This window comes from Coffea arabica, chromosome 3e (genome assembly GCF_036785885.1).
Source record: "Coffea arabica cultivar ET-39 chromosome 3e, Coffea Arabica ET-39 HiFi, whole genome shotgun sequence".
Lineage (NCBI taxonomy): Eukaryota > Viridiplantae > Streptophyta > Magnoliopsida > Gentianales > Rubiaceae > Coffea > Coffea arabica.
The window spans coordinates 41,852,363-41,878,237 of NC_092315.1; the positions used below are offsets into that span (position 1 = coordinate 41,852,363).

The 25,875-nt window shown below is 33.8% G+C and overlaps 3 protein-coding genes and 1 pseudogene across 3 annotated transcripts; 3 read left to right on the forward strand and 1 right to left on the reverse strand.

The window, feature by feature from the left end:
- Positions 1 to 1,935: 1,935 nt before the first annotated feature.
- LOC113717890 (endochitinase EP3-like) lies at positions 1,936 to 3,748 on the forward strand. The gene is made up of 2 exons (XM_027242735.2): positions 1,936 to 2,365; positions 3,188 to 3,748. Exons 1-2 carry the CDS (start codon positions 1,957 to 1,959, stop codon positions 3,598 to 3,600), a joined length of 822 nt encoding a protein of 273 aa, XP_027098536.1. The 5' UTR covers positions 1,936 to 1,956; the 3' UTR covers positions 3,601 to 3,748.
- An 8,400-nt stretch (positions 3,749 to 12,148) lies between these two features.
- LOC113717891 (histone H2B-like) lies at positions 12,149 to 16,062 on the forward strand (annotated as a pseudogene).
- Positions 16,063 to 17,422: 1,360 nt separating this feature from the next.
- On the reverse strand, positions 17,423 to 18,004 carry LOC113718180 (cytochrome P450 81Q32-like). Its single transcript, XM_027243098.1, has one exon. The coding sequence runs from the start codon at positions 18,002 to 18,004 to the stop codon at positions 17,423 to 17,425; it is 582 nt and encodes a 193-aa protein (XP_027098899.1).
- Positions 18,005 to 20,346: 2,342 nt separating this feature from the next.
- LOC113718181 (endochitinase EP3-like) lies at positions 20,347 to 23,243 on the forward strand. The gene is made up of 3 exons (XM_072083465.1): positions 20,347 to 20,597; positions 21,419 to 21,558; positions 22,710 to 23,243. The coding sequence occupies exons 1-3, from the start codon at positions 20,347 to 20,349 to the stop codon at positions 23,105 to 23,107; spliced, it is 789 nt and encodes a 262-aa protein (XP_071939566.1). The 3' UTR covers positions 23,108 to 23,243.
- Positions 23,244 to 25,875: the final 2,632 nt, after the last annotated feature.

Below are 25,875 nucleotides of genomic sequence, written 5' to 3' on the forward strand. Positions count from 1 at the left end.
TGAATCCATAATTTCTACAACAATATAGTGCAAGGTAAGTCCCTAATTGTGATCCTAATATTATGCAAGGTAAGTCCCTATAGACATACATGATGAATCTAGACTAATATTATGCAAGGTAAGTCCCTAATTGTGATCCTAATTGATCCTAATTGATGCTAATTAATACAAGATAATATCCTAATTTGTGATCCTAATTAATGCTAATATTATTTACATTAACAATTTGCTAATTTTTTTAATTGTTTCTTGATTGTCAGTTTGCCCCACCCTCCCCCTCCCCCTGCCAAAATCAAAATCCTGCATTCGTCACCATACACACATGCTCATAGAGGGAGGATATAAGTAACATCCTGTTTAGGAATAGCAACAAGGGGTTTAGGGGATGGGATGGCGGCATCCGTTAAAGTTGGCGGAGAAAAATTCTCCAATCCCCCCACCCCGCCCAGCATTTTTTCCCGTCCTGTTGATTCCCAGTTGGCACTCATCCCATTGCATCCCTAATCCTATTGCTAAATGTTCTAATGTCATCCGAACTAATGTATTTTTCTGCTCCTTCTTTTTTATTACTGGAAAATAATATGCTTCATCGTTTTCTTAAAAGAACTTTTTTTTCTTAATATTCCTCCTCCTCCCAAATAATGCCGAAATTGCCCGTAATTTTTGATGTAATTGATCATAAGAGCAGAGAAAACTTAAGCATCATACTATTTGTTTCAATTTCTTGGCCCGGGGAAGTTGCCTTTCAGTAGAAAAAGAGCAAAGAAACTAAAACTTGAAATTTGGTTTAGAACGTTTTTCGAAATCAATAACTTAGTAGGGGTACCATTTTGATATCTTCAGTAACAAGGGTTTGTTTTGGTTTTTCTGAATTTTGCAAACCAAGAATAAAACCAGAGCAAAATTAGTTAACACTATGGTCAATTTGAGAGTTTAAGGGGAAATATTTAGAAAAAGAAAAGTACATCCTGTATAAAACAAGAGGATCATATTAACTCGCCCAATTTACTGCGAGATGTTTCTTGACATGGTCAGCCATGAAGCTCCATTCTAGAAATTGTCATTTAACCAACTAATTAATTATAGGCAAAGACTCTGCATGTGACGATATGTCGATAATTCACTATGACCTAATACTGGTTATAAACTATAGTGCTGAAATCTTGCATGAAAACATTTTGGAGCATTTCATTGCTAACAATTCACGTCCAACAAACATGTCAAAATTAATTTTTTTTTTTTTGACAAACGTCCAACAAACATGTCAAATGAAACATACATATAGTCATAACGTGTACTAACAAAAGCCACATAGTTTGCCATGCATGATATATATATATATATATCCGCCACTTTATTCTTTCTGAACTTCTCGAAAAGCTGATGACCACTTACGTCAATTTGTAGAAGTATTTCTTTTCTTTATCATTGACCCTAAAAATTATTCTAGTACATGTTGTATACGATTTTATTTCTGGAATTGTAATTAAATAAATAAGTATGTCTCGTATTTTTCTGTTCTAATTCAAACACAATTTTGAAGTATTACTAAAACATAGTTAGGCAAGTAAACACAATAATAAGCATCAAATTAAATGATTTAGGCAACTTCAAATTATATTTTTGCACACATTATAGTGGTGACTTGTTAGTCTACGTGACTTATTCTCACAATTGTTCATATGAATTGGCCAAAATCTTTCCTTTTGACCTTTTCCATTCTAGAAGCCAAGAAAGAGAGTTTCCGCTTCATTGACAATGTCAAAGTCAATACGCACGATAGAAGTCAACCATTCGTCTTCTGTTTTCTTTTATTGCTCAAATTCAATAATTTCAACAATAACAGCTGTGCATGCTTCACACAAGCCGATCGGTTTTCAGTTCTCTTCCCTATATATACCCTTCTTTCTGATACAACTTCTGCCCGCAAGCTTCTCTCCTTTATCAAATCCAAAAATGAAGAGTTTTCCAACCATCATTTTCTCCATTGTAGTTCTTGTAGGAGCCTTTCCACAGCTGATTTCAAGCCAAAACTGCGGCTGTGCACCAGACTTGTGCTGCAGCAAATTCGGCTATTGCGGTACCGGCAACGACTACTGTGGCTCTGGCTGTCAATCCGGCCCTTGCACCGCAGCTCCGAGCAGTGGTAATAGTGGCGTTTCAGTTGCTGATATTGTGACGGACGCTTTCTTTAATGGGATTGCTGATCAAGCTGCTTCAAGCTGTGCTGGAAAAGGGTTCTATACTCGATCAGCTTTTCTTGAAGCTCTGAACTCGTATCCCCAGTTTGGAACCGTTGGCTCTGTTGATGATTCTAAAAGGGAGATTGCTGCTTTCTTTGCTCATGTCACTCATGAGACTGGACGTAAGTTTTGAATAACACTAGCTTGGAAATTAAATTTTGAAGATATTTTCTATTTTTTAGTAGCTCCTGTAAATTTCTAGATAGTATATCTTGGAATCTAAATTATCCTGTGCACTATTATCCAAGAATTTTTTCTTCAAAAAATAAAACTTGAATATGAAAGATTTATTACTGTCAAATAATTTATCATGATGAAGGTTTAATCCTTATAAGGGGATAGAAGGATTATTATCTCCATCTTCTTTTTACTTTTCTTGTAGTGGTAACTTTTATACCTACAGAAGCAAGTTTTTGTGCCTTTACATTCTAAGCTTAAGGTGGTTGTGTATTTTGCTGCATCTAAAAGTAGATCATGTGGCTTTATCTTTTGGATTCCTTTTTTTTTTTTTTTAAGTTAAGATTGGCTCGCTCATGAGTATGACAACTGACAGATACACATTTCCGAACTTCCAATTTACCGAGTAGAATTTAACTATTTCACCTAAATTTGGCCGTAAATTAGTTCAAATTTATTAGCCAAATATATTTTAGACGTCCATGAAACCTTTGTAATTTTTATATCACTGTTAGTCCTTTCTTAATCTTGCTATTGCCAAGTTTTATTTGTCTATCGTATAATCCTATAATGTTAAATCATTCCAAAATTTTACCTCATAAAAAAAGTGTTTATTTTAAGTCTGTCCAATCCAATTTTTACAGAATCGGATAAAGTCTTTTCTCACCAATTGAATTCATCAGTATTCCAGACCTCCTGATTTTCTTTGATTCTAACCCTTTATCAATCATTTCAATTGAGTGACAAAATTTCTTTATATTGCGCAGATTTGTGCTACATAGAAGAGATAGACGGCCCCTCCAAAGATTACTGTGATGAGAGCAACACTCAGTACCCATGTGTGCCAGGCAAGGGATATTACGGCAGGGGTCCAATACAAATATCATGGAACTTTAACTATGGACCAGCAGGTGAAAGCATTGGATTCAATGGACTCAGCCAACCTGAAACTGTGGCCACAGATAATGTTATTTCATTCAAAACTGCCTTGTGGTATTGGATGAACCATTGTCATGATCTTATCACTTCTGGCCAGGGTTTTGGAGCTACAATTCGTGCCATTAATGGTGGGCTTGAATGTGATGGTGCAAATCCAAACACAGTTAGTGCTCGAGTTGAGTATTATACTGAATATTGTAACCAGTTGGGTGTTGATCCCGGTAATAATCTCAGATGCTAGGGTATTTAATCCCAGGAAAAACAAGTTCGTGATTGGGGGGGGGGGGGGGAAAAAGCAATAAATTGTTTAACTTTATTTGTTCTTTACAAGCAAAAGTTATGACTCTTGAAATCAAATAATTGATTATGTTGATCTTGGTTCGACTTAACTTGTTGGAGTGTTTTACCAATAATTATGTTCTTATTTTGATCCGTTGATAATATTTTTCGAGCTTTTGTCTTTGGTGTCTAAATCTCAAGGCATATCTTCATTAAAGTTTCCTCACATCTTTCATTTTGTGTTCATGTTTCGAAACAAAACAAAGGCTTATGCTCTAAAGCACCATGCAGCTGACAAAGAAAACGAAAAATCCCACAGCAAAACCAGTACTCCTAAGACGGAGTTTAATCGCATATTCCACACTTTCACCCATAATCATGCAACCCAATTATACTATCAATAACATTATGACACTTGAATAAACAAAACATGATGACACTTGGATACGACCAATAATACTGATAACCTAATAATAAAGTCTTGTTTGGTTTTCAGCTTCCTATATACAATGCATTTGCTAACTTTTGTGAGAGGGATGCGAAATTTCTCATGAATTTGATGTGAATCATTACACAATATATAAAAGCACATATATGATACAATTATATAAATAATTAGTGAATTTCAAAATCAGTCGTACCATAGGGAAAATTTCTTTTAGTATTGACATCCGAATTGGAGTTCCTCGAAATGGTTCCGATAGAAATAAGAATTTTGAACAGTATTTTTTAGTTGGTGACGGACACATCAAGTTTACAAAGGATAATCCATCGACCTTGTTTGAGGGTTTTGACTTCATTTAGCTGCATGCACCAAAGTTTTCAAACTTACTGTTACCTCTCTTGTTTTAAGGTTTCCTTAACATGTTTGTTTCATGTTATATGTTACTTCCATGCTTACCCTTGCCATATTTTAAAGAATTTGTAACCCTTTTTTGTGTCTCCTTTTCATTCCCTTTTTTCTATTTGAAAAGAGTATGCACAATGCGTGCTAGAAGGTAATGATGGAAGTAGCATACTTTTGAGTACTTTTTCAAAACCCTATTCTACTCACTTTAGCATACATTAAATTGTTAAGTGTATAGGTGAGTATATCTATATATTTGAATCAAAAGGGTTTTACGAATGCCTTTGTTTGAGTTATAGCTAGGAAGTATAACACTTTCACAAATCTCTTGTATATAATTTGTATCGCTTTGTATAGAAAGTGTCAATGGTAAACATAAGGGGTAAAATTCAGCATTTACCTTGGAAATCAATAGCTAATAGACACAAGTGTAATGCAATAATTTGAGGGGAACTATGATGAATTTTTATAAAATTCAAAGGAGATTTGTTAAATTATCCCAATGTCCAAATATACCACATTATTTCCCCAAAGGTTGCTTCCTCGGCTGAAAGATCTATAAGAAGAATAAAAAAAAAACGAAGAAGAAGAACACGTGGCCAGCCCAAAAGATCTCATTCTTATCTTTGGCCCTTAAAGTAAACATGAATCCTTGCTGGTCTCCTCCTAGTTGAGACAACTACTCAACTACTCTGATTGTTCTTGAAATTGCAAAGAGATATCAAAAGGTGAACGAAGGAGAACGATTGCACTTCACACAACTGGCCATACACACCTGTTTTATTCTATCACTAATAGAACTATATCGCTTAGCATTCAGCTTCCACAACTCACCCTTCTTTTTTTTTTTTTGAGCAAATGATAAACTTTTTATTGAAGACCCCATTAAACAGCCTGTATACAAGTGAAAAACTCATCTCACCCTTCAACAACTTTAGTTTCACATATTCGGATTACAAGGGACAACATTAACATTCCAAACTTTCTACAAAGTCTCAGGATAATTGGCATATTTCAACTTTGCTATTGATCTGTCTTTATGGCCAATTAGTGAACTGAACTTCGATACTTTAAAAGCTAATTGAAGATTTTGAAAATGTACTGGAATCATTAAAATATAGGTTGCCTCCCAATATTTGGGTTGCCTCCCAAAAAGTGCATTTTTTTAATGTCTTTGACTAGACATTGTCATGTTTGTTCAGGAAGGATAAAATCTTGTGGCTCGTTTCAGTGTTTCATCTTTTATGTAATCCTGATAGCCCTCGTAAATAGAGTCATCATTGAGCACACGAGCTACGGTCTTCCATGGACGAGTAGATGGCGCCAAACAAGTCAACTATGATCTGAATTCTCCACTCACTCCTCCATCACACCCATTTATCGGTTTAAGATATTTTGCCATCGCCACTCTTAACTTATTCATGTCATGAAATTTAAAATTTTCTGGTATAATAAAATCAATCTCAGTAACAGGAGTTGAAGAATAGGAGTCAAGAGAATATTGATTAAAGAATGAAGAAGATGTCACCGCATTTGGAGATTGTTCACTGGATTCATTCACTTGGGCAAGTTGATATTGGGGTCTCATTTCTTGCATGTCAACTTCCTTTTCAACTGCATCTTTAGATCCGTTTTCTTGAAACCCTTGCAGTTCCATGTCATTTGTCCGGATGATTGCACTCTCATCTTCTTTAAGGTCGATGTTGGTCTGTGAGGGCAATTCTTCACACATCTTAGAAGCTAATTGCGTTATCCTGGATGTCAATAGATGCACTTGATCCGCCATCCCGGATGTCAATAGATGCACTTGATCCGCAAGGTTACTAATGCTCGTTTGTGTCTCCTGATGAAATCGATATGTATTAGTAGCTAGTAATTCAATCATTTCTTTAAGAGACATACCTGACATGGATGATGGTTGTTGAGACTCTTGCTATTGACAACCTATTGGCCTGGTCACATAATTAAAATTGGAATCATCCCACCATCCTTGATCATACCCGTTTGAACAAGGGTCATACAACGTTTGATATTGAGGTGAAAAATCTGCAAAAGTATCGATTGGAGTACTTAGGCAATCTTGAAATGCGGGGTATATGTCGGTTGAATGATTTGAAGCAAAATAACTTTCACAATTTTCAACAGCCAATTGATCATTAGAAAAAACATGAGTCTTATAACCCCTTCTAAAAATAAAATCCAGTTTATCACCAAAATACGGAATGTTAGCAGCCATAAACTATATATAAAAAAATAAGAAAAAAAAAAGAAAGAAAACAAGATGAACTGAAAAAGAAACAAATTAATCAGGCACCAGTCCCCGACAACGGCGCCAAAACTTGACAGGTTGTCGAGCCTGTGCAATAATAAATACCTACTCAAATAAAATATAATTTCTGTAGATAGTGATAAGTAGGGTCGAATCCACAGGGATTGGGGATATTTGTCTCTTTTAAAGTTCAAATTAACAATGGGGGATTTTAGGAAAACTAACAATGAGCTATACTAATCAAATATTACAATTAAATAAAAATTAAATAGCAAACTATAGAAACTCAAATAGTATTGGACAGCTCTAGTCAAGAAGCAACTTCGGAAATGGTTCTTCTAATGGATCATCGATGCAAGAATATTCCACATATAAACTGATAAACAAGTTATAATTGTCAAACAAGCGATGATAATCAATTTCTCCTTAATTATTGATAGCCAAGGTACGACCGTTAGTTATTGCCCTAATTGCAAAATAATCCTAGGTACGACCATAGAATTAAATTTCACAATTGCCTTAAGATTTAGAGAAACCCTATTCTAACCAGACAACACGCTACGAGGGTTGTCTACAAATTAGCCCATATATTTCCCTGACATAACTTTGATTAAGCCAGTTGCCACTAATTTAGAATAATCAAACAATTACGGATTTAATTATTCTAATTGGCTCTAAGTTACTGAATTAATCTAACGTCCGAGCTCAGGATAATGGAATAATACACTAACCATGAGAAAATAAAGCAGGAAATATACGAATACCAGAAAATAATAGGAAAGATCAAATCAGTTAGATCTCACAATTTAGGTCGAATCAAATCCTCCGTTGTTCCTTAACTAAAAAAAAAGGGATTTAGTTCATCCCTGTTGAGGAGAACCCACACACAATTGCAGAGAAAATTATCGCCTCCATTCTCCTCAATTGAGAAAATTTTATTTGATGGAATCCGAACTAAAAGAAAGTTACAAAGTTAAAAAAGAATGTCCTGGACTTCTTCAGTTGCCTCCCTTTTTAATTCTGACAGCCATCCGGCTCAAAGAAAGGAATCAATCTCCTAAGCTAAGTCTACCTCCTTTTTCTCCTAATTGTTTCCTTGTCTTATTAGGCCATACGAAGACTAGAGGAAAGAGCCCCACTTTGACTCCACTTTGCTCTTCATCCGCACCAATCAAGCTAGGAAATCTCCTAGTTGGCATGTTTCCCATTCGTGCTAAACTACCTTTATTAATTCAAATTAAGCAAACGGCTAATGGAATGTCTGCGGCCCCACGTTTGCACTTCCAATTGACAGTTGGTGTTACTCGTCTTTTCCTCATCTTTTGGACATGTTAAGGTCTGATTTGACGTGAGTGTGCCAAACAGCAATTGGAGTGGGAAATTTCCACAGTTTCACCACATTTTCTTCCAACTCCCTATAATAAGCATAAATTCCAAAAGTGAATAGAATCTGACAATTAACCCACATTTGGTAAGGTCATAGGGAAAATTAATTACAAAATAAGTAGCAAAATTATAACCCATCAGAGGGCTTCACTCCAAATTTTAGTAAATCAGCAGTGATTAAAATTGTTCAACTTGACTTGTCTCTCATGGGCTAAAGCTCCTCGTAGTAAGGAAAATTGGGAGTTGTTGTTAGAATGGGGGATAGATCACAGATGTTTGTTAGATTGATCTTGGTTGAATTCTGTCTGTTTTGTTTGTTTTCACTTGCATAGTATTGCATAATAGGTATAGCTCACTACAGATTTTTTGTTGTAGTAAGAGTAGGTTTTGCTCCTTTGAAAAGCTTATGTTCCAATGACAAACGAGAAGACGCTCAAAAAATAAAAAGAAAAAAAAATTCTCTCTAGTATTGTTCAAGGATGGCAGTTTTCTTTGTTTTCTAGAATTTCAGACTTGTATATCGTCAAAATCCAAACAAAAATTAAGGACCATATGTTTTCAATGAACTAGATATTTCAAAATGAATTTTATCCTTGAGTGCACTAATTCTTAGTTGTTTAAACTACAATTGTCCAAATGAGGGAAAATACCAGTTTTCTTCCCCAAACTTTGGGCACAAGACACATTTCGTCCCTCATCTTTCGGGCATGACACATTTGGTGTCTGAATTAACAATTTTTGACCAAATGTCATCCTCAGACGGCAATTTAGCCAACCTTTAACGGAACCGGTCACGTGATTTTCACGTGACCGTTAAGTAAATGTGGCTATCCGAAGCAAAATCAGGTGGAAAATGACGTTGTCTTCACTTTCCCTTTTTCTTTTACTTCAACAACTTCCTCTGCAAATTTTCAAGACTAAGCTCCTACTGCAAATTTCTCCGAGAGTAAACCCCTCTTCCAATTATAAATATATAATTATAATTATATAATACATATAAATATTACTTATACTAATATTTTTTAATATAATAATAATGTATATTAGATATTAAATTTAATCATTATATAACCTTATATTCATAATAATAAATATAAATATAATTATATAATTTATTAATATTATATACACATACATATTATAAGGGATAATTTCAGAAACCTCCCCTAAATTAGCTTATGGAAAAATGGGAAAATGGATAATTTATGGAGAAAAGCCATAAGGAGAAAAGCCATAAAGAGCTGGTGTTTTATTGGAGAACTGGTTTATTTTTATTTTATCCGATAAATAAATTTGTTTATGAAAAAATGGATACTATGTTCTTATAATAGAGGAAAACCATAAAGAGCTGGTATTTTATTGGAAAACGAGTTTATTTTTGTTTTATTCGATAAATAAATTTATTTATGGAAAATGGGTACTCTGTTCTTATAATGGAGGAAAACACAAAAGAGCTAGTCTTTTATGGGAAAGTGACACTTTACAGAAACTGACCGCGATTTGGTTTATGAAATTATCCAAAAAAAAATTAGAATGAATTTGTTTATTTAATTAAATAATTATTATATATATTTATATAATGCATTATATAATTATACTAATATATTATATGAGTATAAAGTATATTATATATTAATTATAATTTTTAGTATATATTAGTATATTTATAATAATAAAAATAATTATAATTATATAATATATTATTACTATAGACACATATATATTAAAATATATGCACATATAATATACATTTATAAATATATATAAATATATATACCCTAATAATATATTTATATATATTTATAAATGTATATTATATGTGCATATATTTTAATATATATGTGTCTATAGTAATAATATATTATATAATTATAATTATTTTTATTATTATAAATATACTAATATATACTAAAAATTATAATTAATATATAATATACTTTATAATCATATAATATATTAGTATAATTAATATTTATATATATTATATAGTTATAATTATATATTTTATAATAATATTAGTATAATTATATAATGTATTATATAAATATATATTATAATTATTTGATTAAATAAACAAATTCATTCTAAATTTTTTTTGGGATAATTTCATAAACCAAATCGCGGTCACTTTCTGTAAAGTATCACTTTCTCATAAAAGACCACCTCTTTATGGCTTTCCTCCATTATAAGAACAGAGTACCCATTTTCCCATAAACAAATTTATTTATCGGATAAAATAAAAATAATCCCGTTTTTCAATAAAACACCAGCTCTTTATGGCTTTCCTCCATTATAAGAATAGAGTACACATTTTTTCATAAACAAATTTATTTATCCGATAAAATAAAAATAAACCCGTTCTCCAATAAAACACCAGCTCTTTATGGCTTTTCTATATAAATTATCCATTTCCCATTTTTCCATAAGCTAATTCAGGGGAGGTTTCTGAAATTATCCCTTATAATATATATGTGTATATAATATTAATAAATTATATAATTATAATTATATTTATTATTATGAATATAATGTTATATAATGATTAAATTTAATATCTAATATACATTATAATTATATAAAATATTAGTATAAGTAATATTTATATGTATTATATAATTATAATTGTATATTTATAATTGGAAGAGGGGGTTTACTCTCGGAGAAATTTGCAGTAGGAGCTTAGTCTTGGAAATTTGCAGAGGAAGTTGTTGAAGTGAAAGAAAAAGGGGAAGTGAAGACGACGTCATTTTCCACCTGATTTTGCTTCGAATAGCCACATTTACTTAACGGTCACGTGATTTTCACGTGACCGGTTCCATTAAAGGTTGGCTAAATTGCCGTATAAGGATGACATCACTACAAGAAATTTGGTCATTAGTGACAATATTTCTCAGTGATGAAAAAAATCGTCACAAAATGGGGTCCTTTAACCACAATACGGCAAGTTGTCACAATCGAGTCAAGGAAGCCAACACATCAGTGACGACCTTGCATTGTTGTCACAATTCTATTCCCGCCAGGAGTCATGAAGAGAGCGGGAACTGCAATAGTGACAACTTTCTAAAAGTCGTCAGTAATAATAGCACCTTTCTTTGACAACTTTGCTATTGTTGTCACTGATAACATTATATAGCTGTTAGTGACAACTAGTTTTATCACTGTTTGATTTTAAATATTTATTGTTTTTTGCAACTATTACTCTTAATTTTTTGTAATCATTATGTGTTCTCTAATGATTTTTAGTTGTTGTATACTTACGAGCCTCCTTATTAGTTTAATTTTCTTGTATATGTAATAACTTCATTAGAATAAAAAATAATTAAAAAATAAAAAATTCATTAGTGTAAATAAACTTGTGACTACTTAACTTAGAATGATTATTAGTTAATTTGATATGAATTTAAATAAGAGTTTTCAAATTGAATCGGTTATCGAAGTGGATAAATCATAAACTCCATAGTTAATTAACTAATACACTTTATGTATTAGTTGAATTGTGCATTTTTTTCTTATTTGAAGATAATGGATTAATAGTGAAGTTTTATAAATAGTAGTTATAATTGATATAAAGTTTTAGCACTTATAAGAACTAGTTAAATTTTATTAAAATGCTTTTCCATTTATATGAATTTAAAAAATTTTGCCACTCATACTAAAATTTTTAATCATACTAAAACTTTAAAATTGTGACACAAAAATAATGAATAAAAATGAAATCTATATTTCAAATACAATTATAAAAGACAAAATTGCACCAATTTTTCTTGTGTAAAAAGGGGGGGAATTATGATGTCCAAATCTAGTTAAAATTCAAGACAAAAACAAAGTGGCGCAATTTTAAAATTCAAGGCAAAAAAAGAGGCGCAAAATTGTCCAAGTCTCTTGTACTACGTAGATGCAAAATAATAACTTTTCTAAGTGTTGAACTCTCTCTCAGACATCTCCCCTCTCCAGTCTTTAAATCGAAACCCGTTTTTTATCCTTCCCGTCAAAGTCTCTCTAATTTCAGCTTCAAAAGCAGCGATGGCACCAAAGGCGGAGAAGAAGCCGGCTGAGAAGAAGCTCGTGGCCGAGAAAGCCCCAGCAGCCGAGAAGGCTCCGGCAGAGAAGAAGCCAAAGGCCAGGAAGAAACTCCCGAAAGAAGGCGGAGCCACTGCCGGCGACAAAAAGAAGAAGAGAGTCAAGAGAGCAGCGAGACCTGCAAGATCTACATCTTCAAGGTGCTGAAACAAGTCCATCCCGACATCGGGATCTCCAGCAATGCCATGGGTATCATGAACAGCTTCATCAACAATATTTTCGAGAAATTGGCTCAGGAGGCTTCCAGGCTCGCCAGGTGCAATAAGAAGCCGACGATTACGTCGAGGGAGATTCAGACTACTGTGAGACTTGTACTTCCCGGTGAATTGGCCAAGCACGCCGTCTCCGAAGGCACCAAGGCTGTTACCAAATTCACTAGCTCTTGAGGAAATTGAAGAGAAAACGGTTGATTTCTAGGGTTAGTTCTTTCGGTTGATTTTTAGGGAAAATTTTTTACCTAGTTATCGTGAATCCCCTAGATTAATTGTATCCTCTACTTCTTGGCCCACTTGGGAAGGACTTGCTACTTCCCAAAGATTTTTGGTACAAAATCAGCTACAGCTGGACTTGGTAGGGGGAGAATTGAATAATAATGACCAAATTAGATGAGGCAATTAGACAAGCTTTAGATAAGGCATAATAGCATACTCATTTACCTCAAAATATTTATTGCTCTGGCTGAATGATTTTTCCTCCAGAACTGCGCACTTCAATTTTCTCCAAGGTTGCAACACGAAACATTCGTTCTGTTTCCAAGAGGGTAATCACTTCTATTTCTTCTTCCCGTCTCTTTTGTGCTTTGCCCGGAGTGATAACTATGGGACTATTTTTGGTTAATTGAAGGGAATTTTTTCTTTTCATTTTTGATTGTAGTTTGGATTTACTTTTCTTCTTTGTTTGGTACAATGAATCTGTTCTACTTCTAGCATCTTAGCTCAATCTGTTTTTGTGTAACTACATCTCATAGCATTCTTAATTATTGGTAAATGCTAAAGTAATGTTCTTTAATTGTTTGTGTTAGTAAAATAGAGTTCTTTCCTGCGTTCATATATGGTTCCTTGGTGTTTCTGGTGAAGTAATGACTTGTGGGAAAAGTTCCCTTTTCTAATCTGGGTATAGATTGTATATTCCAGGTGTTATGTGTACATCAAGTTGTCACATACAATAACACTAAATACTCAGATTTGGATTGGAAGGCATTTTCTGTAAGGTTGATTCAGGAAATGAAAACTTAATGCTTCTTTTTTCTTTGTGGAAATAATGTGTATGCTTCTTTTTTCTTTGTGGAAATAATTTGATGCATGGAGAATTACTTCAAGTTATGTTTATCGAACGCTTAGTCCTGACAATTGGCTTGTTCAATCTGAAGTTTTCTTCTTTCACTTCCAATATTCAGTGGCTCTTTGTTTACTTTTTCTTTACTATTGCATCACAGACTCACAGTTGTATGTCTTCCTATGTTATCTAGAATCTTTTAGAGATTTGCATCTGGCCCGCATTTTCCACTGTTGACGTTAAATGAAATGAGAGTTTGCCATAGAAGATAAAGTAGTGAAGCTGTCGAGCTTGTGTAGTTTGCTCTGCTTCTGAGAAGTTTTGATGCCTATGTGCTCTGGACTAGTGATTGACGAGTTTCAGTCAGCTTTTTGTTGCACTGATTACAGTAGCCAGTTGAATGTCAAAAGGGAGATTTTTAAAAAAAACTCAGATTTGGATACTTTTCTTAACATAACTAGTTGGACTAGTCTTTGTGCTTAAACCTGAATTATGTAATTGTCTTGCTATAAAAGTGTGTACTAAGCTTTCATGCTAGGATATAAGTTGAACTTAGTGATAAGTAGGGAATAAACACGGACATCATCTCAAAAGTTTGTAATATGATCTATGAACTCTGTTTGATTTGTGGGCTTTGGTTGCACGAGTTTTAGTTACACGGGCAATGTATTCATGTGACTTTCCAGATTTTATTCTTATGAAATTTCAAAGTGGTTGTCACATGGGTGAAAACAAATTTTGCATAAAAGAATACCATAAATTGACTGGTCTGTATTCTTCTAATTAGATGTCATGGCTGATTACTGTGTAGGCGAATTGTCTATAGTTATAATATGTGGATATATTGTGGTGAAAGTTTGTATTATCTTAATGGATTATGACACTATAAGTATTTATTTGCAGTAGCATTTTTTTAATGGGTTGCAGTTCCATGGTTGATTTTGTGCATTAATTAATTTAGTTGTATGGTTTGACAGCTTTAATTTCATAAGGATGATAAAATTCTTGCTTTTGTTTTACTCAAGTGTTTTAGCATGGTGTGCTGAATACGTTTTTCAATCAAAGCTAAATTAGAGGTTCAAAGCAGTTGATTATCATGCTCTTTTCATTTCTATTGCACTTGTTTCTGAGCTTTATAATGTTATGGAACTTATCTGCTATACTTGCTATGTTACTCATTTCATTATGATTACTACACCGGTACTTGGATATGATTGTAATCATTCATACATAAATTTTTTGTCTTTACATTTGATTGTTATTACTTGATAATACATTTTCATTTTAGTAGTACTTGTACTCCGAGCATGTGTGTCCAGTCTTTGAAATTAGTGAGTTTTTGAAGCCAATCTGAAGCTTTCTTGAGTTCTAAAGTTTCAAGTGCTTTATCTCTTACTTTGCTCTTGTTCAGTCACTGTCTAGACGATACATAAAAGAAATGATTCAGCTTATTTTCTTGCAAATTTCTAAGTTCTCTTTCTTGTCTCAAGTTTTTATTATCACCTACTAATAATTGAAGTACTTCACTGCAGATATGTTGCTCATTTTAGATTTTTGGAAGATCAGCAGCCAGAGTTGCTAATTGACTCAAGAACTGTAGAGAAAATCCTATACTCAAGAAATTTTTCGACGACACATTAAAGTCATCACTGATAAGTTTTGTTGACAACTTGACTAAAGTTGATGCTCGTAATGCATGGCAATAAAACTTAATAAGGTAGATTTGTACTCCAGAGTTGCTAATTGATGCTCGTAATGCATGGCAAAACCTTTTTCTGATCATACTTTTAATAAGGTAGATTTGTAATAGTACAAATCAAGTGCAATATGAATCATGGACATAATTTTCTGCCCAATTGACTTAATGAGGGCATTTATATAGATGGTTTAATTTTGGGTAGTAAGCTAATTTAAAATAACCTTTTATGGGTTGAAGAATGAACTTAATCAAGTTATTGTAGCACAGCAATTTGCAGCGAATCATTGTTTTATGTTATCCATGGCTAATTTTTATAAGTAACAATCCTTTGTCTTCAGTAGAACATATAGAATATAAATAAGTTATTGACATTACTAATACTTTAATAGCTAACTTTTGAGTTCATTTGGGATATTGTTCTTGTTATGACAATTCTTCACCTTCTTTATTCTTTTCCTTAATAATTTCCTACTCATTATTTGAGTTTGTGATAAGTAAATCTAAGATTTTTTTCCTTTTCAAAATGCTTGTTACTTACTATTGTTATACTACTTTATGCAGACAAATGCTACTATGTCAGATTTTGTGCAAAATTCACAGCTACTAAGTGGACTCAAGAAGGATGAAGATAAAGCTTCTTTTTTGGCTCGTGAAGTGTTTTGGAAGTTTTTATGACTTTTGAGGCTCGGATGCTTTTTGTAAACTTGATTGACTTTGCATGAACAATTTGGGTTACACAGTACCACTTCTATTGTAGTATTTGTAGGATGACATTGAACTTAAACATTATATTTTGGTCCTTTGTAGCATAATGGATGCTTTTAGCTATTAATTAGCAGGCCTTTTATGGTTCTTTTGATTTGATGAATTGTTGGATTCCTTTTTAGTATAATGGATGCTTTTAGATATTAATTAGCAGGCCTTATATGGTTCTAATTTGATGTATTGTTGGATTGGTTGCTTTTAGGACAATCGTTTGTATCAGGTTTCATAGTGACAATATATTGTTACTAATCAGATTTCTCCACTAACAACAAAAAGTTGTCACTAAATAGGGTGTATAACAAAAAGGTATATAGTGATGATAAATGTTGTCAGTAAAGAGCCATTTTTAGTGACGACTCTAAAGAGTTGTGAGTAACCAATCAATACCAACGACAACTATGAAAAGGATTTTACTGACGACACTACTACGAGCATCATTGATAAGGTGAAATGTCGTCACTATATATGTATTTATTATTGACAAAAAATATTGTCACTAATGAATAACATTTATTGACGACATTTAATGTTGTGACTGTGTACCTTTACCGACAGAGATTCACTGACGACTTTGTGACAACTAAAATGTTGTCAGTAAAACACGTTAGTGACGACTTTTACATTTTCTGTGATAATAATCAGTTGTCACTGATGACCAAATTTCTTGTAGTGCATTTGGTCAAAAATTGTTAATTCAGACACCAAATGTGTCATGCCCAAAAGATGAGGGACGAAATGTGTCTTGTGCCTAAAGTTTGGGGATGAAAACCGGTATTTTCCCTCCAAATGATGGACTATTCATGGCCTTTGAATGTATCTAGAAGTATGACATCACATTGCTGAGAACATATATATAGATCCATTAAGCTAAGTTATGGAGTAGCAAGTTGAAATTTGGAGGAGGAATGAGTTGGATGATACGAAGGGAGGAAATGAAAGTGAGAGAACCCATTTCAAGGCTATTCACTTAAACTAAAAATAAATGTTAAAATTATTGTGACTTGAAATTTTCATGCAGACTAATTCAACAATGGACATCAATGGGCATCTATGAGCTGTGATTGACTTAAGCCACACTGAGAGAGAGAGAGAGAGAGAGAGAGTACCAAGCTGCTACAAGTTGTAAAATCACCGAAACCTATTATATTTCTCAATTCTTTCCTTTTTCTACGGAACATAATAAGCTTCTCCCTTTTTCCCCCCTCCTCTTTTTCCCAAATAATGGAGAAAATTGCCATTGGATTTTGATGTAAGTGATTATAATTTAGGGAGAATTGTAATTTTGGTCCCCAATCTATAGTGTATGCGCGAAATTATCCCCAATCTATTTTGAAAATCAATTTTGGTCCCCAATCTATTCAATTTTGCGCTAAAGTGGACAATTGACGGAATCTCTTCAATTTCAATCGGAACTAAGTCATGTGAGATCACGTTCCGGCACCTAAAACCCCTTTTTCAATTTTTTAATTTCTAACACATGTTTTTTCTAGTGGCTTGGCTTTTGGTATGGACACTCCTATCCCTTCAGCCAGATCAATCTCCTCCTCGCCAATTTTTTTCCAATCAAAACTCTGAATTAGAGATCCCAAGGCCAAACCCACCACCCGCTGTGCTAGGCCAGAACCAGGGCAAGATCTCCTTCCCATCCCAAATGGAATCAGCTTTGATGCCTGAACCTGCAAGCCTTCGAATCTCTTTGGCTTGAAGCTTGTTGGATCATCGCAAACATTTGGGTCCCTGTGAACTGCCCATACATTAACTAGCAAAATTGTGCCTCGCGAAATATTGTATCCCCCAGTTTTACAGTCATCGGACAACTCATGTGGCACTAGCATTGGTGCTGCTGGGTACAACCGAAGTGTTTCTGAAATAATGTTATGAAGATAAGGAAGATTGGATAGATCATGTTCGTTGACCAATCGATCAGTCCCTACTTGAGCATCCAATTCAGCTCGAGCTTTCTCTAGCACCTCGGGATGGTTGAGCAAAAGAGACAAGGCCCATTCTATAGTCACCGATGAAGTGTCTGTTCCAGCCGTAAGCATGACTTATCAATAATATACTAGTGGTTTAATTGAATGCTCATTCCAGTTCAACGGTGAAGAATGGCTAATAGGGAAAGAATATACTTACCAATATAATCCCTTTGATGATTTGGTCCGTATAATCCCTTTGATTTCCAATTATTATCATCCGCTCTTCTCTCTCGGCTGCTTGCTTGCTTGCCTGCTTATGAAGTAGTACTACTGCTGCTCCTGTTGTTTGTGCAGGAGAGCTGAACTGGGTCCGTCTCTGGCGTTGATTGCAGATTATCTCCATTACTAATGGAGGCAAGAATGAGACTTGGACTTGGAGGCCAAGCTAAGCTTCTTACTCGTGTTGTGGGTTCTGGGGATTTGAAGGCAGCGGCCAACAAGAGGAGTAATTTGGATTGTGAAATTATCCCTTTCATGTCTTTGTTTAATAAGACAAAAGGCAAGAGAAAGTTGAAAATATTAAAAAACGTGTTTTAGAAATTAAAAAATTGAAAAAGGGATCTTAGGTGCCGGCACGTGATCTCACGTGACTTAGTTCCGATTGAAATTGAAGAGATTCCGTCAATTGTCCACTTTAGCGCAAAATTGAATAGATTGGGGACCAAAATTGATTTTTGAAATAGATTGGGGATAATTCCGCACATACACTATAGATTGGGGACCAAAATTACAATTCTCCCTATAATTTATTAGTGTGGTTTCCTTTAATTTAATAAGATAATGGTAAACTTGAGGAGAAAATGAATTGATTTTTTTTTTCTTATCTTAATTTTTAAGCAAGGAGGTATGCCATGCCAAATTGTGAGCATATTTTTTTTCGAACTTCTTTGTCAGCAGAATTGTCTTTAGACAAGAACAACAAAGAAACGAAAATTTGACTTTTGACTCTAGTTGTTTTCTGAACACAATTACTTACTAGGGGCACCAATTTGATATCTTCACTAACAATTCTTTTTTGGAAATACTAATTATAGCACTGAAATCCTGAATGAAAAAAGTTCAAAGCATTCAATTTGTTAATGATTCAATCTAACAGGGGCACTCTAGTTATATTTTTATCTGGTTCTATGTAGTTATTTTACTTGATACTATTTGATTTACAAGTACATTATATTATTGTGTTAAAAAATTAACATATATAAATTAAATATTTCATATATATTTAGAATATAATATTTTGTTATGAAATGGGACATGATGCAAATGGACATGCCAGTATCCCAACAAACACGTGAAGTGGAATACTATAGTAAAGTGTACTAGCAGGAGCCACATAGTTTTGTCAATCATGATATGCAAGTGGCCTAATTAGGATGCGTTTGATAGAAGTTAAGTGTGAAAATTGAATTCTAAAATTTGAAAATTGAAAATTGAAATTTGAATCCGTTAAATTATTGAGTTGTTAAGTATTAAATTTAATATATTTGAGTGCATATCACATTCAATGATAAGTGAATAGCTCATCACTTAGGGGGGAGGGATGGATTGGGTGGTACGGGGGGGAGTGTAAGCAAGAGGTTTCGGGCTCGAGTCCTCTTACTTACACTAAAAAAAAAATGAAAAAAGAATAGCTTATCACTTAATTTTGAGAATAAGTTTTGCCTAGAAAATTCAGTGCCAATTAATTAATTCAGATGTTCAATCTTTGGTTATCAAACAGTCTGAATATATTAAAATTTGAATTCATTAAATTTAAGCGTTGAATTAGGTTATCAAACAGAGCTGTAATCCTTTCTTAGCTTTTCCAAAATTGACTACCATTTATATTGCTATGTAAAAGCGTTTCTTTTCTTTACCATTTAACCTAAAATTATTCTAATACAGGTTCTACACTATTTTATTTCATGAATTGTAACTGATGAATTGATATGTCTCATATTTTTGAGTGCTTAAACTCAAATGCAAGTGTGAAGTATGACTAAAACATAGTTAGGCAAGTTAATGTTAATGAGCACTAAATTAAATGCTGTAGACAACTTCAAGTCATAAAAATGCACACAATAGTTGTGACTTGTGAGTCTACATTATTCAATTCCAAAATTATTGATATCGATTGATCAAAATCAATCTTTCACAGATACCATTCTAGAAACCAAGAACAAAAATTCCCACTTATTGACACTGTCAAAGTCAATGCACAAATAAAAGTCAAACGTGATTTCTGTTTTCATTCATTAGTCAACTTAAATTTTTTCAACAATAACAGCTCTCCCTTCTTCACACAAGCTGATCCATTTTCCAGTTCTCCTCCCTATATATACCCTTTTTTTCTCAAACAGCTTCTGCCCACATCCATTTCTCTTCCTTTAAGCACAAGAATGAAGAATTCTCGAACCATCATTTTCTCCATTATGGTTCTTGTTGGAGCCTTCCCACAGCTGATTTCAAGTCAAAACTGTGGCTATGCACCAAACTTATGCTGCAGCAAATTCGGCTATTGTGGCACCAGCAATGACTACTGTGGCCCCGGCTGCCAATCCGGCCCTTGCACTGCTGTACCCAGCGGTGGTAATAATGGTGGTGCTTCAGTTGCTGGTATTGTCACAGACGCTTTCTTTAATGGGATTGCTAATCAAGCTGCTTCGGGTTGTGCTGGAAAAGGGTTCTATACCTATGTTTTCAGAACCGGACCGGATATCGACTCGGTCGAGCTCAGGGGTCAGGGGTCAATGGGTTCAACCGGGTTCGATCGGGGTTGAACCGGATGATGTCATAAATAAAAATTATTTAAAAATTAAAATATTATATGTAAAATACCTAATAACGTGTTAATATTAATAAATGTATATTTATATGTATTTGATGTTTCAAATATATTTAACAAGAAAATACAAAAAAATTAGAACAATCAAGCAGCAATTTATATTATTTAATGAGTATTAACAAGTTTAAAATTAAAATTATGGAGTTAATTAAAAAATAACATCAAATTTTAAGATAATATTTATAAAGTATAAAATATTTGAGATATATTAATAATTTTTAATAACCTAGAGGTCAAAACATAATATTAAAAATATTTTGATCTTTAAAAAAAAGTAAAAAAAAAAGAGTCTATATACATGCATGGAGAGGGGGGAGCAAGAAGATGTGGATGTTGTATGAAAACGTGCGAGCGAGTTGTGGCCAGGGATGTAGAAGCACTGCAGTAGTAATCAACTGTGCATGCATGTGCCACTACAAAAATCGTGTGTTGTTTTCGGATATTGGCTGAGCATATGGAGCCAAGAGAAGTGGGTCCCTCTCTTTCCTTTCCTTGAGTGAGATGCATGGTGGAAATTCCCAGTTCTTATTTTTCCGGTCAAAACCTATTTTTGACCTGGTTTGACCGAGTTTTAAAACTTCCGATTTTTAGAATTAGCTCGGACCGGACACTTGGCCGGTTTCCGATTCGACCGGTCGGACCCGCCGGTCCGGTCCGAGTTTAAAAACAGAGTTCTATACTCGATCGGCATTTCTTGAAGCTCAGAAGTCGTATTCTAAGTTTGGAACTGCTGCTTCTGCTGATGATTCTAAAAGGGAGGTTGCTGCTTTCTTTGCTCATGTCACTCATGAGACTAGACGTAAGTGTTTTCAACAACTCTACTAAAGAGAATTACTTTGGAACTTTCTATAAAATATTTTTAGTAACTTTTCTAAATGTTGGTACAGTAATATATAGATTATTTTTCTGGACTCACCCTTGGGTAAGTCCCATGTTCAAAAAATTTTTTTTTTCGGAGACGATAAACCTAATTTATCCTACACTAAGAGGGAGGGGGCGGACCTAAGGAGGCTCAGGGGTAACTCGGAGGGGACTGAACTACCACTAGACTAGACGGGTGCACAGCACACCCACCTGGATTTTTTTAGAAACAAGCCACTTAAATGTGGCATTTTTTGTAGGAGGTAAGGTTTGAACCCTTTGGTCTATTGGATATTTGAAAACCGGATCTACCCAAGTTTTGACTATTTTTTTTTGCAATATTATCCAAGAACTTTCTTCAAAAACTAAAACTTTAACAAGAAATACTTATTATTGTAATAATTTATCATGAATATGGGTGTCACTTATAACTGGATAGAGAAATTATTAGTTTCCGTTCTTTTTACTTTGTTGTAGTAGTCAACTTTATAATTTAGTAAGCATGTGATTACTTACAACTTTGTAAATTTTAAATCACTTGTGGTCCATTCATAAATATTGATGGCTCTTCTTTTCTTTTTCTTTTTGGGAAAATAAACCAAGCTTCAAAAATTTTCTTTTTAATTATCATTGTTTTATTGAAGTCAAGTTCTAGTAATTTTATTATTTAGTGATTGGTGTTTTATTTCATAATTAATCGTGTTGTTTCTTATTCAATGATTCTGATAAATTATCACTAGAGTATTAGGTGGAGTACTTTCTAAAAATTTAAGAGAGCCTAAAATAGTCTATAGAAAATTTATTAGATTTTTATTGTGGTGAGATTTTCTTCTTTGTTTGAAATATTAATGTCATTTTGAGTTAAGTTATTTATTCTCTTTTCTCCCACATAAATATTTTTGTTTGTGATTCTTAAATCCTTTTAATTCTATAATTTTGCAATTAATTGTTATTAGAACTCATAAAATTTGTTTTCTACATTTTTCATTATCATATCATCCGACAATCCTTGTCTTACCTAACGTCCATTTTTTCTTTTTTGGCAATTCGACGGAATGATAACTAATACAACGTCTCTATATCATGCAGACATGTGCTATATAGAAGAGATAAACGGCCCGTCCAGAAACTACTGTGACAAGAGCAACACTCAGTATCCATGTGTGCCAGGCAAGGGGTATTACGGCCGCGGTCCACTACAAATATCATGGAACTACATCTATGGACCAGCAGGACAAAGCATTGGGTTCGATGGACTAAGTCAACCTGAACTTGTAGCCAGGAATAATGTTATTTCATTCAAAACTGCCTTGTGGTTTTGGATGAACAATTGTCATTCGCGTATAATTTCCGGCCAGGGTTTCGGGGCTACAATTCGTGCCATTAATGGTCGGCTTGAATGTGACGGTGCAAATCCAAACACTGTTAGTGCTTGTGTTGGGTTTTATACTCAATATTGTCGCCAACTGGGTGTTGATCCTGGTTAAAATCTCAGATGCTAGGGTACTTCTGGAGAGCCGAAAGTGCTCGGAAGGGAGTAATATGTTGAGCTATAAAGGCTTAAAACTGATTGGAAATTAATAAAAATTAGCAAAAGGTGTTTACCTTTCTTGCTCTTTATAAGCGAAAGTTGTTAAGTTTTGAAATCATATAATTGATTTTGTTGGTCTTGTTCCGATTTCTTGGAGTATTTACAAATAGGCATGTTCCAGTTTTGAACCCTTGATCATATTTGTCGAGCTTTTGACTTTGGTGTTTCCACTCTCAACATGCCTCTCCATTGAAGTTTCCTCACGTCTTTCATTTACTTTTTATGTTTCAATATGCTATTGGCAATTTTAGACGTGATTTTTCTCAAGGTATGACCCTTGAGGCTCAGAAACATACTAAGATTATGCGAGGGTCTAAACGCACCAATGTTAAGGCAATATTGGGAGTTCAACCGAAGCATAAGAGACTAAGGAACAGAAAGCACTATTATACCGAAGTACAAAAAACGTTGAATTAGATCTAATTCTACTGGCTGAAGAGACTAATTAGGGAATTATAAGGTCTTTGGTTCAATTCTGTTTTATCTTTCTGCCACCAAAAGGGCAATAACTTATCTGCACACGCATGGTGAGACAATGAACGACGAGAAACAAATAACTTTCACTTGTAAAGTCTATGAGAATATGGGGAAACTTATGCTTCGAAAAGATTTTTTTTCAGCTCATGGTAGAAACCAAAAAATTGGGCAGCATAATAAGCGCTCGGGTAGTAAATATAGTATTTTATATTTGTATCATTTCCTATACGCTAGCAAAATTTTACCAATTAATTCATGTAGTGTGCAACAAGTGTTGGATCCTTAATCCAACATTGGACTTATATGTGAATAATTATGGGTTACAAACTGTCAAATAAAGTTAAGTCCAATTAAAGTGATCAAATATGGCTTGGACTTAATGTATCTAATAGGATGTGGGCCTTTAATGTGTAGAAACTTAAGGGCTCCTATTTCTATGATGGGCTGAAATAGGGCTCCAAAAAGGTAACAAGAATGTTACCTATAAATAAGGGTTATGGTCCCCAGGTCACACGGATCATTATTTTAATTGTCGTATTTTCTAATACCACAAAATAGCTCTTCCCTGATATCCCATCGTTAGGAAAGATACCAGAGAGAAACTAAAGGCCTCTCTCAAGGACTGGCGAATACGTGTTGACCTGGAAGGCCACTCCAAATTCTCTAAGGATTCAAGTATCAAGTTTGTCAATATAGATTCAGGTACGCTTCCGCTATTTTATTGTTAATTTATTTCTTAATAATCGCCATATAGATTTTGGGTTTAATAGGTGATGGTTTTCACCAAAGGCTAAATCTAGATAACCACCCTTACAAGTGGTATCAGAGCCGATATGGTTGATTATTAGGAAATAAGTTGGATTTAGTAATTTATATGTAAACATATATATATATATTTCTATCTCATGAATTCGGTTTTTGGATATATATATATATATATATATATATATATATATGCACATAGGCCATTAAACAAGAAAAATCTTGGTAATCGAGACTGTCTTGAATTTTGACTATGAATGCATGGATCCGCCGCATGATGAATAAGTCATGATATGGCTTTGTCGTTATGTTAAGATTGATTGTTATGATGTTATTCATGCTATTGATTCATAGATTTGGTTATATGGAATTTAGTGGGTCCTACCTTAGTCAAGTTTCGGTTGGCCGATCCGTACTTTCTTGTGCTACTTTAGTTGATCGATTGTTAGCTTTGTCTGTAGTCTCTTGGTCATAATAATTCCATAGTTGTGGTTTTTTGATTCACGGAAATTTGGTCAAATTCTATTCTGGTCATGATTGATTGCTATGGTGTCAGATTGTCAATTACATTGATTCCATGTATTGGTTTTATAGAATGCATGTGGGTCACACTTTAATTGGCAGACGTGGGGTATCTTTTGATTTCCCTCTTCTTAATAATTAAATTGACAAAGTATGATGCAATCCAGTAATTAGTATTTTGGCCTGGTTTTTGTATAAGAGAATTTGCATATATTTTTATGTTAAGAATATTAGGGTTTCTCTAATTTAAGTGAATCCTAATAAAGTTAAAAAAAATATTTAAGCCCAATAAAGTTCATATGTTTGGCCCACTAAATATATAGTTTTTTGAGACATTATGAATTTCAAGAAAATTTTAGGCTTGAATAATAAATTAGGTCAAATTATGGATATGGACCTTTGGTCCAATAAGTCTTGATCCAATTGGCAGGTTTAACCAGAGTTGACCAAAGTTAACCTTGATCAAAAATTTTTGTTTAATTTGTATAATTTTAAATTGGGTAAAATGCACTAAACCCCCTTATGGTTTGGGTTATTATCATAAAGCCTCCTCATTGTTTAAAAACCCCCAAAGTACCCTGATAGGTTGCAATTTTATCATTTATTTTATTATTAATTTTCCCTATTACCTGACCTGATGTGAATTAATTATTAGATTCTACTCACTTTTCGTAATTTACACTTATTTCAGGGAGTAGAACAAAAATATCACAATCAAGGCCAATTTGACAGTTATCAAGAAAGAGTTCAAGTAGCAGGCATCTAGGGACATTTTTGAAATATCAAACCGCGACCCTTCTTGGTAATTGGCCCGAAGACAGCATTAAAAAGAGGAGGCCAAAGTCTTCTTTTTCCTCTCTGGGCTGGGTGGCGGACGCCGCACAGTAGCCATTAGAGCAGGAG

Coding starts and splice junctions, on each gene's coding strand:
- LOC113717890 (XM_027242735.2), top strand. CDS start 1,957: ATGAAGAGTTTTCCAACCATCATTTTCTCCATTGTAGTTCTTGTAGGA. Junction 2,366..3,187: donor TGTCACTCATGAGACTGGAC/GTAAGTTTTGAA, acceptor TATATTGCGCAG/ATTTGTGCTACATAGAAGAG.
- LOC113718181 (XM_072083465.1), top strand. CDS start 20,347: ATGGTTCTTGTTGGAGCCTTCCCACAGCTGATTTCAAGTCAAAACTGT. Junction 20,598..21,418: donor TCGGGTTGTGCTGGAAAAGG/GTTCTATACCTA, acceptor GTCCGGTCCGAG/TTTAAAAACAGAGTTCTATA. Junction 21,559..22,709: donor TGTCACTCATGAGACTAGAC/GTAAGTGTTTTC, acceptor TATATCATGCAG/ACATGTGCTATATAGAAGAG.
- LOC113718180 (XM_027243098.1), bottom strand. CDS start 18,004: ATGCTTACGGCTGGAACAGACACTTCATCGGTGACTATAGAATGGGCC.